At 43.1% G+C, this 17205-nt stretch overlaps 6 protein-coding genes across 11 annotated transcripts; 4 read left to right on the forward strand and 2 right to left on the reverse strand.

Moving 5' to 3' along the window:
• The first annotated feature begins 391 nt into the window (after positions 1-391).
• LOC6728444 (L-galactose dehydrogenase) lies at positions 392-4398 on the forward strand. Of its 2 annotated transcripts, XM_039295954.2 has the most exons (5): positions 392-558; positions 2737-2783; positions 2956-3397; positions 3455-3831; positions 4275-4398. In XM_039295954.2, the coding sequence occupies exons 1-5, from the start codon at positions 460-462 to the stop codon at positions 4345-4347; spliced, it is 1038 nt and encodes a 345-aa protein (XP_039151888.1). In that variant the 5' UTR covers positions 392-459; the 3' UTR covers positions 4348-4398. The 2 variants fall into 2 exon arrangements, with proteins under 2 accessions (XP_039151888.1, XP_002103789.2); XM_002103753.4 differs by lacking the exon at positions 392-558 and having other exon boundaries at positions 2553-2783.
• On the forward strand, positions 460-2295 carry LOC6728443 (L-galactose dehydrogenase). The gene is made up of 4 exons (XM_016176895.3): positions 460-596; positions 891-1405; positions 1461-1999; positions 2156-2295. Exons 2-4 carry the CDS (start codon positions 983-985, stop codon positions 2214-2216), a joined length of 1023 nt encoding a protein of 340 aa, XP_016035053.1. The 5' UTR covers positions 460-596; positions 891-982; the 3' UTR covers positions 2217-2295.
• Positions 4399-5807: 1409 nt separating the features above from the next.
• On the forward strand, positions 5808-7884 carry LOC6728445. 3 transcript variants are annotated; one of them, XM_016176896.3, is made up of 4 exons: positions 5808-6018; positions 6522-6918; positions 7321-7614; positions 7725-7884. In XM_016176896.3, the coding sequence occupies exons 1-3, from the start codon at positions 5919-5921 to the stop codon at positions 7520-7522; spliced, it is 699 nt and encodes a 232-aa protein (XP_016035054.1). In that variant the 5' UTR covers positions 5808-5918; the 3' UTR covers positions 7523-7614; positions 7725-7884. The 3 variants fall into 3 exon arrangements, with proteins under 3 accessions (XP_016035054.1, XP_039151889.1, XP_016035056.1); XM_016176898.3 differs by lacking the exon at positions 7321-7614 and adding an exon at positions 6974-7089 and having other exon boundaries at positions 5813-6018; XM_039295955.2 differs by lacking the exon at positions 7321-7614 and having other exon boundaries at positions 5810-6018.
• Positions 7885-8123: 239 nt separating this feature from the next.
• Positions 8124-9941, forward strand: LOC6728446 (solute carrier family 35 member F6). Of its 2 annotated transcripts, XM_016176900.3 has the most exons (5): positions 8124-8298; positions 8416-8501; positions 8576-8723; positions 8811-8964; positions 9026-9941. In XM_016176900.3, exons 2-5 carry the CDS (start codon positions 8434-8436, stop codon positions 9799-9801), a joined length of 1146 nt encoding a protein of 381 aa, XP_016035058.1. In that variant the 5' UTR covers positions 8124-8298; positions 8416-8433; the 3' UTR covers positions 9802-9941. The 2 variants fall into 2 exon arrangements, with proteins under 2 accessions (XP_016035058.1, XP_016035057.1); XM_016176899.3 differs by having other exon boundaries at positions 8125-8501.
• A 149-nt stretch (positions 9942-10090) lies between these two features.
• Positions 10091-11313, reverse strand: LOC27208714 (mitochondrial glutamate carrier 1). Of its 2 annotated transcripts, none has more exons than XM_016184276.3 (3): positions 11172-11313; positions 10975-11109; positions 10091-10906 (listed from the first exon to the last, which is right to left on the reverse strand). In XM_016184276.3, the coding sequence occupies exons 1-3, from the start codon at positions 11243-11245 to the stop codon at positions 10138-10140; spliced, it is 978 nt and encodes a 325-aa protein (XP_016035060.1). In that variant the 5' UTR covers positions 11246-11313; the 3' UTR covers positions 10091-10137. The 2 variants fall into 2 exon arrangements, with proteins under 2 accessions (XP_016035060.1, XP_016035059.1); XM_016184275.3 differs by having other exon boundaries at positions 10971-11109.
• Positions 11286-17022, reverse strand: LOC6728447 (mitochondrial glutamate carrier 1). Its single transcript, XM_016175160.3, has 6 exons — positions 16836-17022; positions 13763-13822; positions 12791-12925; positions 12248-12733; positions 12047-12187; positions 11286-11990 (listed from the first exon to the last, which is right to left on the reverse strand). The coding sequence occupies exons 2-6, from the start codon at positions 13819-13821 to the stop codon at positions 11846-11848; spliced, it is 966 nt and encodes a 321-aa protein (XP_016035061.1). The 5' UTR covers position 13822; positions 16836-17022; the 3' UTR covers positions 11286-11845.
• Between the last annotated feature and the right edge of the window lie 183 nt (positions 17023-17205).

Genomic DNA, 17205 nt, shown 5'->3' on the forward strand with positions numbered 1-17205 from the left:
TTTATTATTAAGTTATTCCGAGATAGAACCAGCTCAGGTCATTTAGGATTAGAAAATGCACGAGAAGTGTTTCATTTTTTCAAATGTAGATATGTTTTACAAACAAACAAACAGCGGATTGATTTATATTTGTTTGTCTTGAGAGATCCAATGAGAAAGGCAGAGTGAGAGAAGAAAGCCGCTTAAAAGCGATTACTGTTTATTTGAAGAACCTTAAAAACCTACCTACTTTCCCTTAAAAAACTGAAATCCCTCTCTTGATTTTAATTCGAGAAGAGAAAACTAAAGAATTCTTCATACACTTGAATACCGCTCCAATATCGAAAACATCTCTCTTTGATAAGAGTCAATCTGTGATGTTTAGAATATAAGCTAATAGATATGAAAGTAAACAGGCAGTACTTCTCTGACTGCCGATCGAATTTCAACATACCGCGCAATATATTCGGATTATCAAAAATGTCTCGAACATTACCGGCTACCTATGTGAAGGGATTCCACGATGAGGCGAAGGTGCGCCGGATGGAATACCGCAATCTCGGAAAGACCGGCCTGCAAGTCTCTTTTGGAAGCGGCGCCCTGTGAGCGCACTACGGGTAAGAGAAATCTTTATAAATGCAATTACTCTCATACACAGAAAGAAAAAATTTGTGGTTTTCAAAACAATATATAATTGTAAAAGCAAAATAATCTTTAACAGAAAGTTCTAGACATTTTTGATGAAATTGCGAATTTTTATTTAAAAATAGAAAATCAGAATCGTTCTTCCTGAGAGCCAAAAGCGGTAATTCTCTTCCACACCTTATCAATAAGAAAAGCTTACTAATCGGAGCAATTATATTAAGAAACTCACTCAAGCAAGGTGAAAAATCACTTTTTTACCCCCACAGTTCTTATCTGAAAACCCGGTCGTCAGATCATATAAAAGGCCAATTTTTCTACGCGTTCCCTTCATTCAAACTTGTTAGTTTAACAGAAAAAGATGTCGGGATCACTGCCAGCTACGTACGTCAAGGGTTTCCATGATGAGGAGAAGGTGCGTCGTATGGAGTACCGCCAACTGGGATCCACGGGTCTGCAAGTGTCCAAATTAGCTATAGGTGGCTCCCCCCTTTGCAATCTCTTCTTCGATGACTATGATCGCGAGGAGGGCATCCTTATGGTGCAGGAGGCCATTAGATCTGGCATCAACTATATAGACACAGCTCCATTCTATGGCCAATCGGAGGTGCTGCTTGGCCAGGCCCTAAAGGATGTGCCCCGGGAGGCCTATTATATTGCCACTAAAGTGGCGCGCTACGGGCTGGATCCGAAGAATATGTTCGACTATTCGGCTGACAAAGCTCGGGAGAGTGTGAAGCGGAGTCTGGAGCGGCTCCAGTTGGACAGGGTGGACATACTACAGGTGGGTTGGGTAGATTCGTGTATAAGCCGATGAACTAATGTGCCCCTTATGAAAGGTTCATGACGTGGACGCGGCACCCAATCTGGACATAGTGCTGAATGAGTCCATACCCGTCCTCGAGGAGTACGTCCAGGCGGGTAAGGCTCGATTCATCGGTGTCACCGCCTACGATGTGGACGTGCTGAAGGAGTGTGCCGAGCGGGGTAAGAGTCGCATCCAGGTGGTGCTCAACTATGCCCGTTACACCCTTTTGGACAACACCTTGCTGCGCTACATGAATGACTTCCAGAAAATGGGAGTGGGCGTTGTCTGTGCGGCCGCTCACTCACTGGGACTCTTGAGAAACGCTGGACCACATGCCTCGCATCCCGGTAGTCCGGAAGTCCTGGCCGTGGCCAAACGGGGAGCCGAATTCTGCCAGCAGAGGAACGTGGAGCTGGGAAAGCTGGCCATGTACTATACGATGCAACTGGATGGGGCGGCCACCTTCCTCATCGGCATCCCAAACCGAAAGCTGCTGCGGATTAACTTGGACGCGATCTTCGACGGCCTCACTCCCCACGAACAGGAAGTGCTGCAGTATCTGCGCGAAAAGTAAGTTGGCCAACAACTGGTTAGTCGGATTGGGTGTTACCAATCCTGCAATTGCATCACGGTCACGAACTAGGCCTCAACCTAGCCAGACTGGTTAATGGTGAATCTCCATTTAATCGACACCATACATTGGTTTCCTTTCCGTCTTCTTTTCAGCGTCTTTACCAAGTCCTACAGCTGGGGCTCCACTTTATCCACGGCTAAGCTGTTGAAGTGAGAAACCAAGAAGTCTTAATGGAATTAAAATTAACTTTAGATTATAACATGCACTAAAACAAAAAGATATTAAATGAAAATTTTTGAACCGTTTTAATATTTGAAATGTGTATTTTATGGGTCGTCTAGAGGGTTTTAAAAGCCTTACACTTGGCTTATTGCAAAACAGAATTCTTCTGAAGAATCCCTACGTTTCCCTTAAAAAACAGAAATCCCTCTCTTGATTTTAATTCGAGAAGAGAAAACTAAAGAATTGTTCTTACAGTTGAAAACCGCTCCAATATAGAAACTCATCTCTCTTTGATAAGAGGCAATCTGTGATGTTCAGAATATAAGCTATAGATATGAAATTAAACAGGCAGTACTTCTCTGACTGCCGATCGAATTTCAACAGACCGCGCAATATATTGGGATTATCAAAAATGTCTCGAACATTACCGGCTACCTATGTGAAGGGATTCCATGATGAGGCGAAGGTGCGCCGGATGGAATACCGCAATCTCGGAAAGACCGGCCTGCAAGTCTCGAAAGTCTCTTTCGGGGGCGGCGCCCTGTGCGCGAACTACGGGTAAGGGAAATCTTAACAAATGCAATTACTCTCGTACACAGAAAGAAAATACTTTGGCATTTAATAAAAAAAAAATCTAGAAAGTATTGCTGAAAGTACGAATTTGTAAATTAAAATAGTGGGAAAATGTTTAAGATTGTATTTATCTCTAATTTCATATATTCTGTTTCAGTTTTGATTTGGAGGAGGGAATTCAGACGGTGCACGAGGCCCTAAAGTCAGGCATCAACTACATTGACACTGCTCCCTGGTACGGTCAGGGTCGCTCCGAGGAGGTCCTGGGACTGGCACTGAAGGATGTGCCGCGGGAATCCTACTATATCGCCACGAAAGTGGCTCGCTACGAACTGGATTACGATAACATGTTCGACTTTAGTGCCAAGAAGACACGCGAAAGCGTGGAGAAGAGCTTGAAACTCCTGGGCCTGGACTACGTCGATGTCATCCAGATTCACGACATCGAGTTTGCCAAGGATCTGGACATTGTGATCAACGAGACACTGCCCACTCTGGAGCAGCTGGTCAAGGAGGGCAAGGCCAGGTTCATTGGAGTATCCGCTTACCCGGTTTCGGTGCTCAAGGAGTTTCTGACCCGAACAGTCGGAAGACTCGATGTGAGTTCATAGCATACACCTTAAACATCAAGTTTTGAATCTTATATCACCCACTAGACGGTCCTCACTTATGCCAGATACACCCTGACCGATGAAACGCTCCTGGAGTACCTGGATTTCTTAAAGTCCCAGAACCTGGGCATCATCTGTGCCGCGGCTCATGCCCTCGGACTGCTGACCAATGCCGGTCCACAGCCATGGCATCCGGCTAGTGATGAGCAGAAGGCCATTGCCCGGAAGGCATCGGAGGTCTGCAAGGAGCGCGGCGTGGAGCTGGGCAAGCTGGCCATGTACTACACGATGAGCGGACTGCCCGAGGTGAGCACCTTCCTCACGGGCATGCAGACGCGCCAGTTGCTGCGAATCAACCTGGATGCCAACGAAGTGGGCCTCAGCGATAAGGAGCAGGAAGTGCTGCGCTACCTGAAAGAAAAGTGAGTGTCCGACTCGGAAGTTGGCCAAAAGCGGCACAGCGAAAATTGTGCAACTCGGATACAATGTTACCATTACATCACATCCACTTCCCCAGCCATTGGGGGTCCACAGCTCTGTTAGTTGTCCATACACGGCAGTGTGTGTGTGTATGTGCATGATCGTTGTCAATCTTGGCCATCGGTGCAGTAGGCACCAGACAACCTCTTCCCCCCATACCCACTCCCCGGCAATTACTGACCACTTCCCCAAGTGCGCGATCTCTGCGATTCCCGCTTGGAGTTTGGAGGTTCAACTTGTGGGTCTCTCCACTGCAGCGTTTCGTGCTCCACAAGCATTATCCATACACATCAGCGATGCTTTTTCTCCTTTTGCTTTGGCTAATTTCACTATCCTCTCTATTAAGGCATTATGTAAATTTGATATTTTATGTTGCTACTTTCAGTGTTTTGACCAAGCCTTTCGATTGGGAGGGCAACGAACTGGAAGTATATTGGGCGGCCCTGAAGAAGAAATAATGATGAAATGATCTTAAAATCGAAACGATAAATATGCACTTTTGCGGCAAATGATTTGTGTTTTCTTTGGGTGACCTTTTTTATGCCCTACAGTGCCCTAGAAGTGAACTTCAGATGGAAAAATCAATTTATTTTGCAAACAACATTTGATAAGCGTTTAATCAGCGAGTGATAATTCTCACAGATAGCATATAACAATAACAGAAGATAAGTGGTGAGCTCTTCAAGCCAAATCACATATATGTGACATAAATTACAGGGTAGGTAAGTCACCAACAAGCTCTTATAAATATGATTTGAAATATAAGAAAAATCGGTAAAGTTGCTTAGTTAAAACTGAGCAAAATTTAGTATTAATTAATTAATCCGAACAAATGCAGCAATCTTTTACAAAAAACACAGCTTTGAAAACAGGCAATCACATGGAGGCATAACAACTTAATCAACTGCAGCTGAGCTTCCACAAATCTCACGAAGTAAATGCATTTTTGGCCAATATTGAACAACGCCACTTCCACCTTTCGCTGGCTTGGCATGGCCAAAACCGAAATCGTTAACTAATTACACTTTAATTAACGCAATAAACGTATAACAAAAGACGTGAGCAACAACAAATGCTGGTGGAAAACTAACGAAGAAAATAAAAAGGCAACCTCAAGATGAAAACCACTGCTCAAATTATTAAATTCGTTGCATGAAGGAGAACCAAAGTCGAGAGCATAGCCACTTGCAAAAAACGGGGAAGTTTAATAACATTTTGAATAATGAACGGCAACCAAAAAAATCGGTTGAATGCAGCGCTAAAAATGCGAAACGAATGCACCGCAGCAGAAATCCACATGCCACACGCGAAAAGCGGAAATGTCTTTGGAGCGATGCCGCATTTTGTTTTCCTTAAACTGCCGCTTTAAATAAATATTGATACCCTGGAAAAATGTAGTTTATCGTTTTAGGGTTAAGTTAAAGTTAATTAAAGTTAAAAGTATAGTTAAAAAATTAATCAAAATTTTATAATGTTACGAGTTCTAAAAATTTTTTAATCTAGACCTTATCAAAAGTATTTCGTATCTATTTAATTAAGCGTTAAAACATCGCCAAAGTCTCTAAAAAAATTTTTTAAATAAATATTTGTGGCTTTCAGAAAAGGAATCCAAATCTTTTTATAGCTGGGCCTAATTGTAGAATATTTAAATTATTAAATATCATTTTGATGGGTACTAAATATGCCTATCCTTATGGATTCATTTTGGTTTTCCATCGGCGCTGCCAATAAATTTTCGCCTTATCAAAAGCGCAGTGCAATTAACTGTTTTCATGCTCTGCTATTGACCAAATTCTCATCGACTCTCTGTGGAGACGACTCTTCCTCTCTTAAGTCGTGTCATATTTCCAGTTTTCTTTCATCGCCTGTGGTGAGTGGAGCTTTCGAGTCGCGCTTATATGCGCTGCGCAGGCGCAATTGTTTCGTCAGTTTGAATCTTGGCTTGCAGCTGTGAAGATATCATCGAGAGTCAGGAAACTCGCTATAACTTTACATCGTTTTGTGTTAAATAATAATAAAGTGCAATATTATGTCGGGATTAATGAATGGCTTTCTGCTTTTGTTCGCCTGCAATTTGCTGTTGGCTGTGCACGTCTCCGCCAATAAGCAGCAGAAAAATCAAAACCAAGGTAAGATCGTCGACTTGGGCCAACAAAAGAACAACGTGACTGAATCATCCAGGTTGGGCGGAGAAATTCCCAATGCCAAGTTCTTTTGCTGCGCGCTGTTCTAGCCAGACCAAAATAAACAGAAACCGGTTAACAGCAATGCCGGCTATCTGAGAGATGAGTGAACTTCAACGCTTCGGTGGATGAGGTGCATAGAAATGGTAGGCTCAGGTGGTTCTAACGGCTACTCAGGCGAAGAAAGCACTTAAAAGTGGCCAACAAAAGAAATAGAGAGTTATAGTTAATAAAAACTTAAAGAAAGTTTAAAACCTTAAGCATGCTTTCATGTTTAGTTACTTGCATTTCTTTAATAGGGACAAAATGTACCTAGCTTACTAAACGTACAACATTTACATTACATTAAAAAGCAATAACAAGGCAGATATTTTTAGTTAATAGCTTAGCCAACGTGTTACATAAACCACCTATAATGTCACCCATGAAATTACTTCGCCCTATTGCAGAAATCTGGGAACAAGACCTTTCGGACACCTTTAAAATCGAGGGCAGCGACCAGGGCATTCAAAAGGTGAACCTCAAGTGCGGAGCAGACTCCATGAACGTGGTGCTGGAGACGGAGAAGCCCTTTACGGGTGTGATGTACACCCGCGGCAGCTTCTACAAGCAGTCTGCGCCGTGCTTCATGAAGCCATCTTCCAGCCAGGGATCCCGCACCATGGAGATGAACTTCCAGCTGGACCAGTGCCAGACGATCCGGGATGGTGACCTCTACACCAACATCGTGGTGATCCAGAACGACCCAGAGCTGATCACACCCGGAGATTCGGCCTTCTCGCTGGAATGCGACTTCCGGCAGCCGCGCAGCCTGGACGTGGAGGCCAGCATGCAGGCCAGGGACAGGTAAGGTGGCGGATCTGAGTCCGAATCTCTGATTACGATCTCTGATCTGCATTAGAAACCCACAAAAATTGCGCGGAGCACGCGGTGGAGCCCGCCAGCGCCAATAGATCTTTTCAACCACTCTAGATCTTTCCTCTTCGACTACAATCACCTCCAAAAGCTGTACATAAGGTACAAGAGAGATAGATGACCAGTTTTTTTGCTATACCCCCCAAAACTAATACCAGCCAAGTAGCGCTATACTAACCTTACATAACCAACTTTGGTACACAACAATCACTTATGGTCCAGATAGGTACTCATAGGATATTCGAATTCCGCGCGAATACCTCAGTCCACTTGTTGTAACCTCCGCCTTTAATCACACCACCAGTACAATACCCACATACATGCATTCCACAGAGTGGCCACTGGTTCGAAAATCACACTCACAAGTCCTGATCCCGCGGCACCCACGGAACACCTACACAACTCGGTGGTCAGCAACAGCGACTCGGTCGCATACATACCAAAGTTCAGTCGGCCAAATAGAACCATACACCTGGGCTCCGTGGAGGAAGTGACGCTGCCATCGTCGTCCTCCCAGGCGCGAGATGAGCTCTAGGAACACCTACACTGCACGAAACGATACTAAAATAGAACACAAGATACTCAAAGACATTATCACAACACTTAAAGAAACACCACAGAGTACAGGTGAGGCGACAGGACACGCTTTGGTTGCCAACTGTGTTTTTGCTTGCTAATGTTTGCTAAATATCCATTTTGCGATTCCATACTATATTATATTATTGCATTATTTACAGGAAATTAGCACAGAATGCGACGCAGACGCCAACGGAAGCAAATTGATGGCGATTGTGCGGCAAATGCATTAACACCACTTCATGTATTTTCATTTAAATGGTTTTTCATATCCTGTGATATTTTTTAAGTTTGTGTTTAATAAAAACTTGGCAAAAGTAATTGAAAACAATTTATCCATTTTTCTGTTAAACAATTTATACAATTTGTAAGGTCCCAGAAATCGTCAATGATGTTTTATGTGACACTTCCCTTAATATTAAATCCATAAGCATTTTGGTGTCGATTAAGTTTTAATTTCAAAAAGCCCGCGCCTTTTAAAAACCCACCAGTTGCTTTGTAGTATGACCATATTCGTTGTTGATTTCCTATTCACTCTATTTTGTGTAGTATTTTTGCTATCCTGTGCGGTCACACTGTTGGCGAAAAAAAATAAACAAAAGTCCCGTAAAGACAAACTAATTCGCACTACTTGCAAAAAAAATTACTAGTTACTTAGGTTTTTGACCTTGAAAAAGGTAGAGTTACTGGTTAATGACCACAACCACTTAAGTAGATTATATAGATCCGTGGAAGGTCAGTCAATTGCCCGTCTGGCCGCACTTTCTTGCACTTATCACTGCGCAGTCACAATTGCGAATTGCACAAAGAACGTCATTATTTATAAATCGAATTAACGCTGCACCCGAAAAGTGAATCCTCCGCCGACGAATGGATCATCGTGTTTTCCTGTCGCTGATCTTTGTGCTCAGCGGCACCTTCAACGTTCTGGTGGTGAAGTGAGTACCAAAAAATCGCTTAATAATAGTAAGTAATAGGTCTGAATAATGCTGTGTGTATTTGCACATTGCAGGTGGGCCAATCAACAACAGGTAATCGGCAGCGATGGAAAACTTCATGGATTCCAACATCCAGTGGTGTTCACACTGCTCATGTTCCTGGGCGAGTTCCTGTGCTTTGTGGCCTTCAAGGTGATCCGCCTGATCTCCAGTCGTCGTGGAGTAAGTTCCAATGCCGGTTGGTTCATAACCGGCAATGCATTCGTGCTTAAGAAACTTTAATTGTAATCATCTGGCAATCATGCACAGGTCGTATCCGATCTGGATAGCATCTTGTCGCAGGACAGCAGTGAGTTCCGCCCTGTGAGCATGCTACTGCCCACCTTGCTAGATGCGGCAGCCTCCATTCTGTTGTTCACCGGACTTTACTTGACATACGCCACCAGCTTTCAGATGATAAGAGGTACTTCTATCAGCAAATGCCCTTGCTTATCTTTACTTACGTCGCCTCATCTTTCCCGCAGGCGCCGCCCTGATCTTTGTGGGCATCTTTAGCACCATGTTTCTGAACCACACGCTGACCGGACGGCACTGGTTGGCCATATTTACGATATCCTGCGGCCTGCTGGACATTATCAGTCTGGACGTCCATCGCGTGGAATACGACCTGGTTACGTTGCCTTACACGGACTACAAATCCATTCTGACCGGCGACTTACTCATCATCATTGCTGAGATTCTGCACGGACTGCAGTATGTTTGCGAGGAGAAACAGCTTAAAACCTCGAATGTTGCTCCTTTGCAAGCTGCTGGCTGGCAGGGAATCTTCGGCTTGGGCATCACCTCGCTGCTGGGCATTTGCTTGAACTTCCTGCCGAGTATCGATCCATTTAGCTGTAGTTCACGTGCAGTTTTCGACGATTGGAGTGATCTCTTTGCGGCTCTGCAGGGGAGTATCTCATTGGTTATGGCTCTGATTGCCTTCACCATCTCATGTGCCATGTACAACTTCATTGGACTGTACATAGCGATGTACTCGTCCAGCGCCAACCGGCTTCTGGCCGATGGCCTACGCGTGTACTTCATCTGGGTGTTCGTGATTATCATGGAGTGGGAGTACATGAACCTGGTCACGATCATGGGCTTCCTCATCCTGCAAATGGGTATCGTCCTCTACCGACAGGCCCTATTCCTCGACTGGTATCGAGCTGCAGTGGCCCGCTGGTATCGTGCTCGTTACGTGGATTTGGGTACTGAGAATGCGGCTGCTCCGAACAGCCGGCCAGCGGATGTGATCTAAGGTGGCTGAGGAGTGGCTGAGGTGAAAGGATTGTGATGAGAGAGATGGGCTGCAAATCAACCCTGGGCTGATTCTTGAAAATTACTTATCGATTATATGCAATAAGAAAGTACACACATTAAATGTTTAATTGATTCTAATTGTTGGTTTTGATAGTTCCTATTTGATGTAGCCTTCCGATTTGGGAAAGTCTCATACAGATAGCTTCAACCATGACGGACTAGCTTGCGTAGAAGACGGACGGATGAGACGGACATGGCTAAATCGAATCGGGGATGCAAAATTCTTATTCAGTATAATAAGTAAACGGAAGGGGAAAAGACCTTTAATTAAAAGTTACACAGATTTCGTTCGCTCGATGCCCAGAATCTTTTCGCCCACACCTAAAAAGTAAAACATTTGCGCGATACCAAATAGTGGAGCCAGCACCATAATCCGACATAGACCGCCCTTAAAGAACGCCTGTATGCCCTCTTCCTTAAGGGTCCTATTCACACAATCCATGATGCCTTTGAACTTCTTCTCGCCATCGGCCTGCAGACGAGTCTTGACCACATCAAAAGGGGTGACCATAAAGGCAGAAGTCATCCCGGACAGGAGTCCAGCTATCAGAGACCAGTAGAAAACCGCTTCCCCAGAACCATCCGACTTGCGTGGACCTTGGTCGTTTATCCAGGCCATTAACGGAAAGTACACCATCGAGAACGTGATGTCCCGCACACCAGTGGCGCCCACACCCTTGTACAAGCCGAAGATTCCACGCTCACGAAGTAGCGTCTTGGTCAGGCCCAAGGCCGTTATTTTTTTCACCTCTCGTCCTGCCGCTCGGTCGGCCGCAGCCAACCGCCCCGAGTCCTGCATCTGTATCTTGAGGAGCTCCATGGGCGTGGTGACCACGATCTGAAAGAGCCCGGCCAGGCCGCCGGCCAAAGTAGCCCGCGTCAACGGAATAACCCCGTCATCGGAAGCCAGATGATACCGAAAGAAGTCGTTGGCGGTCAACTTGATGGCTTTCTCGGGCGTAATCAGCACGATGTTCACCGCTGAGCCTCTGTACATTCCAAAGTAGCCTTCGCTGGCGATAGTCTTTCGGAAACAGTCGGCGCTAAGGCAGTAGAGTTCTCCATTAGGCGGATAATAACACAACACAACCCAAACCGAAAACCTACTCACATGCTGGTGTACATGCGCTCTCCATTGGGACCTATTGGCTGGTTTTGCAGTCGCGTCTTAACCATGTCCAGTGGGTAGACGCATGCCACTCCAATAATACCGGCGACGCCGCCATTTATAATTTTCGGAAAAACGCTGTGATGGGTTCGCAATTAAATATAAGTTGTAGTATTAACCAAATGGTAGAAGTTATTAACTTAAACTTTTGCGGTTTTTTTGGCTCTTGGTTCTTTTTATCAACTTGGTTCTTTTGCTCAACTTGTTCCAACATTTTTTTAATAGCCGAAGAAATAATTAATGTTGTACGAAAATTTTGAATTTACATTAGTATATTTCGTTAGTTCAATTCTGACGGTTTTTATAAAGCATACAATTTATCTAGTCATGTTATTGAATGCCACTAAAAGTAAATTTCGCCTGGCAGCAAAGGAAAATGCATTACTAATACAATTTGATGCAAAATGTTGATGGCTAGCTGCGGATTGCCCGGGAAACAAAGACTAAATAGAGAGAGTATCCAAACACAACAGTTATAGACTATGATATTAACCAAAGATGTACATTATATCAGCGATTAATTTGCTTTATCTTATTGTCATTGGAGCATCAGTTATCTTCTGACATGGTCTAAATACATATGTAGTACATCGTTTGAGTAGTTTAAGAGGACTGGGGAAAACTTTAACAACTTGGCTGGCTGGCGCATAGCTCGATTACATTAGCTTACTATAGAGACTTCACGATTACATTCATGGACAGCTTTAACAACATTTAAACACGATATACATACACATTCAATATTCAAAGAGAGTACATTTAAAATGCTTCGGTCTTGTCAATCCGCCTTGGCGCGTACCCATTCCAAGCCCCCCTACTTTTTCTGATAGCCCAGCAGGCCCTCGGCCACGCCCAGATAGTAGACCGTTTGAGCGATTCCGAACAGAGGAGCAATCACAATCATTCGGCACAGGCCGCCCTTGAAGAAGGCGGTGGGTCCCTCGTGCTTCAGTGTCTTACTATTGGAGAATTTATATTAGCTTAAGTATATATGGGCGATATTTCTGGAACTCACGTGATACAATCGGATATGCCCTTGAACTCCTTCTCGCCGTCGGCCTTCTTAATCGCCTGCAGGCGCGTCTTGACCACGTCGAAGGGATTAACTGCGAGCGCAGCGGTGGAACCGGCCGCCAGACCCGCCAGGAAGGAGCACCTATTGAATTAACATAAAATTAATATAAAAATGACAAATAGACAACTATGCTTTACTTACCAGAACACAGCCTCGCCAGATCCATCGTTTCGTCGTGGACCCAGGTCATTGAGAGTAGCGAACAGGGGGAAGTAAATGATGGAGAAGGTGACATCTCGCAGTCCTGTGGCACCAATACCCTTGTACAGGCCAAAGATGCCCTTGTCCTTGATAAGCTGCGAAGCCAATTGGGTGGCCGACACCTTCTCCACCGTCTTGCCAGCCAACTTGGCCGCCGCCGCCACGCGACCCGCATCCTGCATCTGGATCTTGAGAAGCTCCATGGGCGTGGTGACGATAATCTGGAATGCACCGGCCAGACCGCCGGCAACCATCTGACTGGTCAGAGGAAGTTTGCCATCCTTGGTGGTCAGCTTGTGGCGGAAGTAGTCGTTGGCGGTCAACTTGATGGCCTTCTCAGGTGTGATCAGCAGGATGTTCACGCCAGAGCCGCGGTACATGCCAAAGTATCCTTCGGCCTTGTACGTCTTGCGGAAGCAGTCGAACCTGGAAGGGTATTCCACATTATAAAGCCATCTAGAGATACACCCCGCCTTTACTCACATGCTGTTGTACATGCGTTCGCCATTGGGTCCGATCTGCTGGTTCTGCAGCCTCGTCTTGACCAAGTCCAGTGGGAAGACGCATGTCACTCCGATGATTCCCGCGATTCCGCCGTTAATGATCTTCGGGAGCAGGCTGCAAATAGAAGGAAATAAATCGGGGCGCTATCTCATTATGCTTGGCTAATTGACAATTATTTGCACTGCGCTAACTTTGCATTCGCGCTGTGCAACAACAAAATGTAAACAATAGTCTTATTGGCTTTGAACTTGGCCCACATATACCATCAGCGCTCCTAAGAGTCTACTATTGAACATACAATTAAAGCAGAGAAAAGGTCAAATGGGTTGATCATTAATAAGGAAGAAATATTTGGCGCACTGCCAACAAAACATACATATATATGTATGATTGGATATAGTATCTAGTATAGTATCTAGTCTTAGCTTGTTTCTATTTTCGACTTGCATTTGTTTTTAAACAATCGCGAGAACAAAAACCAAGTGCAAAATGCAATCATATTATGTCATAGTACTGCTATCCTTCTCTTCCGATTTGTCCTAGTTTTATTGCAACTACACGAGGGAAATGTGCGGTGAAGGGGAAAAATTGTCTGTTGGCTGAGGGCAAAGCACTTGAAAATGAAATGTGTATAAATGTCTATTTCATGTGACGAGTCTATAACGATGATACACTCAAATACAGTGGATATTGACTAAGGGGAACTAATTTCAAAACCAAGAACATTAGACTTAATTATTTTAGAGTTAAATAGCTATAAATCAATATATATATTATACAGATGAGCCCTTTGATATCAATTTAAGTTGAGTGCGCTACCTTTGTTATTATAATTCACAGGTGACTTTGCCTTGTTTGGCCGTGCAAAAATACGTTTTGTAAAGCAAATATGTTTGTTTGTCTTTAAGATTAAATTACACAGGCTAATTGAAATGTTTATTGATAACTTACGCGAATTGCTGGTGCTGCGGCTGCGGCAGCGTTGTTGCGATGGTTCCACTGCTCGACATTCTGCGAAATACACACAACCATTAAAGATATATGTACATATGATATACAGCTGCGGTTAAAATAATAGCACTACTGCAGGTGGAAAGTTGATTTCCTAAAAAAAGGTATTGAATGTTTATTTTTTTTAAAGTCTGATTGCATGAATAATAAGTACCATATGTTGTCTCCCTAAGCAAGAAATTTTGACTCTCTCAATGTAACGGTTCTTTTTGTTTTTGGGCACTTTCTGCAAAAGGGCGCTAAATGAGGCGGTAACAAAAATAGCACTGACCACGTTTTTGCTAAATAAAATTAATAGGAGTGATTGCTTTGGGTTTTTTTTCGACATATTTTGAAAAAAGGAGTTGCATTAAAGGTTTTAATTGAATTTTTTTCAAAAGAAGACCAAAAATTCTCTAGTTATGGGTCGGGGAAAGCATTTTACCGTCGAAATAAGGAATTTGATTAAAAACATGATCTGTGAAGGTAAAACCTACGCTAAAATGAGACGGTTTTTTTTGTTTTTCAAACAATATGATCCGCAACGCACTGCTGTTTTTCGAAAATAACGAAAAACGTGGAAGAAAGCCCTCTATGTCCAATGTGGAGATCAAGCGCTTGGTTCGGCAAAGCAAGAAGGAGCCTTTTAAGCCGGTGACGGAACTGAAGAAGGAGCTTCAGATATCTGCAAACGTGGAAAAAGTTCGCAAACACTTAAGACAAAACAACCATAATGTGTGCAGTCCCAGAAAAGTCCCGCTTTTGACTGTGAAGCATGTGGCAAAGCGAATCGAATATGCCAAGATACGCAAAGACTGGCCTGTGGAGAAGTGGCGACACATTTTGTGGTCAGATGAGAGCAAAATTGGGTTTTTTGGTTGGAAAGGCTCTCGGTCTTATGTTCGGCGTCCACCACGAACTGAAAATAATCCTCGCTTCACCTTTAAGACGGTAATGCACTAGGGATCAAACATCATGGTATGGGCGTGCTTTTCATACTATGGAGTAGATCCGATTCATATGATTCAAGGCATCATGGATCAGCACATTTACACAGATATCCTGGAAAATGTGATGGCGCTATATGCCGAGGATGAAATGCCGTTTTTTTGGACATTTCAACAGGATAACGACCCAAAACACACGAGGAAGAAGGCTCGAAAGTTGTTTGAGCAGAAATCGATCCGAGTAATGATCAGTCACCCGACTTGAATCCAATCGAAAAACTTTGTGATGACGTGAAAAAAAGGTTTCTGAAGCCAAGCCCAACCATAACGAGAAACTTTGGATTCATGGGGGATCGAGGATCAAGGATTCATGGAGCAAAATTCCTCAAAAACGGTACCAGGACTTGGTGGACTCTATGCCAAGAGGATGCGCAGCTGTCATTGCCTACAATGGTCACGCAACCAAATATTAAGATTCTTTAAACATAGTTCTTAAGATATAATCCATTTGTTGAACTCTTATTTTATTTTTTTAGTTAATTTTAGCAAAATACGAGAAACAGTGCTATTTTTGTTACCGCCTAAATTTGGAGGTTTTTCTTTGTTTTACCAATTATTTTTAAAATATCCATTAGATCTGTTACCAATTTTATTATTTCAATTGAAAATCATTGTAGTATTTAAGATTAGTGGAAAAAATTTTGAAAAAATTTCAGAAAATAGAGAAACGATGGGGCAAACACGAAATGTGCTTTTGGTGCTATTATTGTTACCGCAACTGTATATCATGAGCAAACAAAGAATTGGTACAAACTGGTTTGTTTATAATTTGTAACATAAGTACAAAAAAAAATAGAGAGTACTATAAGAATTATATATATAATTATATATAATTTCCAACAATAACTTAAACAATAAGTATGTATGCATATTATATCGCAAACAACTGATATATCTGTTGGATTATTTTAATATACGCATATAATATATATGTATATTTGAAAAGTTCTTTTTCGATGCTAACCGGTGGAATTTATCAAACAAACAATACAATTTTTGGTTGTCAGGCAGTATAGAAATACCCAATTAAGATTGTACATATCTATATAATTTATGGTTAATGTTTTGATTGCTAACAGAAATGAGCGAACAATAACCGAACCATAAATGTTTACACTCATGTAAGTTAAGCAACTGATAATGATGTTGGGTGTGTGTATCATATGGGCGGATACTTAATATAGGTTGGCGATAAGCCGAGAATGTGGGATCCAAAGTTTATTGACATGATCGGCGGACCCCACGGAGATTAGCAGCAAATCGGTGGGCGCCATTAGTCGCTACTCGCGAATGAATGTTAAAATTGCTTCGTTAGCACAATTACACGAAGGTGCAAATCGAAAAAGTTTATCAAAAAGTTTGGTGGCTATCTATCTGCTCAGCTCTCAAGGCCGAATAACGGGTTATCCACGCTGCGCAGACGATAAGAGTGTCTGAACTTGTTATCATTTCTCGTTTTTGGGCAGAGCAAGTCAAGCATAAAGATATCAGGTGGAAGAAATATCTCAAGCATAAAGATATCAGGTTGAAGAAAACCGATGGGGTGAAATAATAGTTTATAGCTGAAGTTATAAACTTCCGAAGATAAAAATAAGTGTAGATTGCGGCACCTAACGGTAAATGGCAGTCCAGTTATTGATTATTGCCCAAATGTTTGGGAACTCGTAGGGGCGGGGGGCTCGCCGTTTTATGGCGACGTTTTTTCCCGTGCGCATGGTTCACCTGGCGGACAGGTGAGATCCACACAACTGATACTGGACTACTATTATTAATGTTATTGAAGGCACACTTATTCCAGATTGGCTGCACTGGAGCAGCAACCACTTGTGCGGACTTTACGTAATTCTCGGTGTTTACCACCGCCATCGAGCACCTTTATTAAATTAATTTGATTGCCACTCTCTCTCGCCGCGCTGCGTATATGCGTTCGCGTGCGAAGCTCTCCCAAATGTTTAAATAAATTCCACCTGACCGAACGCCTCGCGGAAAAGTGAGGGTATCAATCGTAGCCGCGATATTGAACTCACTTTGCACTAGTTGCTGAGAAGCTCGTTTAATTGACTCCGGTTACTTTGAACTTAACGGCTGCTGCGGACAAGCAACACTTATTTGCGGCTAATTAAGCTAAATTAAAACTATTTATTGATATTCTCTTCGCGCGTCGCCGTCGCTTCTGGTCAGCGAAGTGACCGTTTCGACACCTTTGAAATATATCTTCGGCTCAAATTGGCTATCGCCTGGTGGTGCCAAGCTGGTCACACTGGCACCTTGAGCTTGCCTTGAAACTTGTGAAAAACATAGCAAGCTTTAGAAATTTAATAAAAAAAAACGGTATTCAACAATTATTATATTATTGCAAAGAACTGCGATTATTAATTATCCAGAACCTTTTAAAAT

The sequence above is a fragment of the Drosophila simulans genome, chromosome 3R (genome assembly GCF_016746395.2).
Source record: "Drosophila simulans strain w501 chromosome 3R, Prin_Dsim_3.1, whole genome shotgun sequence".
NCBI lineage: Eukaryota > Metazoa > Arthropoda > Insecta > Diptera > Drosophilidae > Drosophila > Drosophila simulans.

Excerpts from the sequence above, each read along its gene's own strand:
- LOC6728446 (XM_016176900.3), top strand. The coding sequence starts at position 8,434 with ATGGATCATCGTGTTTTCCTGTCGCTGATCTTTGTGCTCAGCGGCACC. Across the intron at positions 8,502-8,575 it reads TTCAACGTTCTGGTGGTGAA|GTGGGCCAATCAACAACAGG; the intron begins GTGAGTACCAAA and ends TGCACATTGCAG. Across the intron at positions 8,724-8,810 it reads TGATCTCCAGTCGTCGTGGA|GTCGTATCCGATCTGGATAG; the intron begins GTAAGTTCCAAT and ends AATCATGCACAG.
- LOC6728447 (XM_016175160.3), bottom strand. The coding sequence starts at position 13,821 with ATGTCGAGCAGTGGAACCATCGCAACAACGCTGCCGCAGCCGCAGCAC. Across the intron at positions 12,734-12,790 it reads GAACGCATGTACAACAGCAT|GTTCGACTGCTTCCGCAAGA; the intron begins GTGAGTAAAGGC and ends ATACCCTTCCAG. Across the intron at positions 12,188-12,247 it reads TCTGGCGAGGCTGTGTTCTG|GTGCTCCTTCCTGGCGGGTC; the intron begins GTAAGTAAAGCA and ends TTAATTCAATAG.
- LOC6728443 (XM_016176895.3), top strand. The coding sequence starts at position 983 with ATGTCGGGATCACTGCCAGCTACGTACGTCAAGGGTTTCCATGATGAG. Across the intron at positions 1,406-1,460 it reads ACAGGGTGGACATACTACAG|GTTCATGACGTGGACGCGGC; the intron begins GTGGGTTGGGTA and ends CCCTTATGAAAG. Across the intron at positions 2,000-2,155 it reads CTGCAGTATCTGCGCGAAAA|CGTCTTTACCAAGTCCTACA; the intron begins GTAAGTTGGCCA and ends TCTTCTTTTCAG.
- LOC27208714 (XM_016184276.3), bottom strand. The coding sequence starts at position 11,245 with ATGTTGGAACAAGTTGAGCAAAAGAACCAAGTTGATAAAAAGAACCAA. Across the intron at positions 11,110-11,171 it reads AAAAAACCGCAAAAGTTTAA|CGTTTTTCCGAAAATTATAA; the intron begins GTTAATAACTTC and ends AACCCATCACAG. Across the intron at positions 10,907-10,974 it reads GAGCGCATGTACACCAGCAT|CGCCGACTGTTTCCGAAAGA; the intron begins GTGAGTAGGTTT and ends CTACTGCCTTAG.
- LOC6728445 (XM_016176896.3), top strand. The coding sequence starts at position 5,919 with ATGTCGGGATTAATGAATGGCTTTCTGCTTTTGTTCGCCTGCAATTTG. Across the intron at positions 6,019-6,521 it reads GCAGAAAAATCAAAACCAAG|AAATCTGGGAACAAGACCTT; the intron begins GTAAGATCGTCG and ends GCCCTATTGCAG. Across the intron at positions 6,919-7,320 it reads AGCATGCAGGCCAGGGACAG|AGTGGCCACTGGTTCGAAAA; the intron begins GTAAGGTGGCGG and ends TGCATTCCACAG.
- LOC6728444 (XM_002103753.4), top strand. The coding sequence starts at position 2,560 with ATGAAATTAAACAGGCAGTACTTCTCTGACTGCCGATCGAATTTCAAC. Across the intron at positions 2,784-2,955 it reads GCCCTGTGCGCGAACTACGG|TTTTGATTTGGAGGAGGGAA; the intron begins GTAAGGGAAATC and ends ATTCTGTTTCAG. Across the intron at positions 3,832-4,274 it reads CTGCGCTACCTGAAAGAAAA|TGTTTTGACCAAGCCTTTCG; the intron begins GTGAGTGTCCGA and ends TGCTACTTTCAG.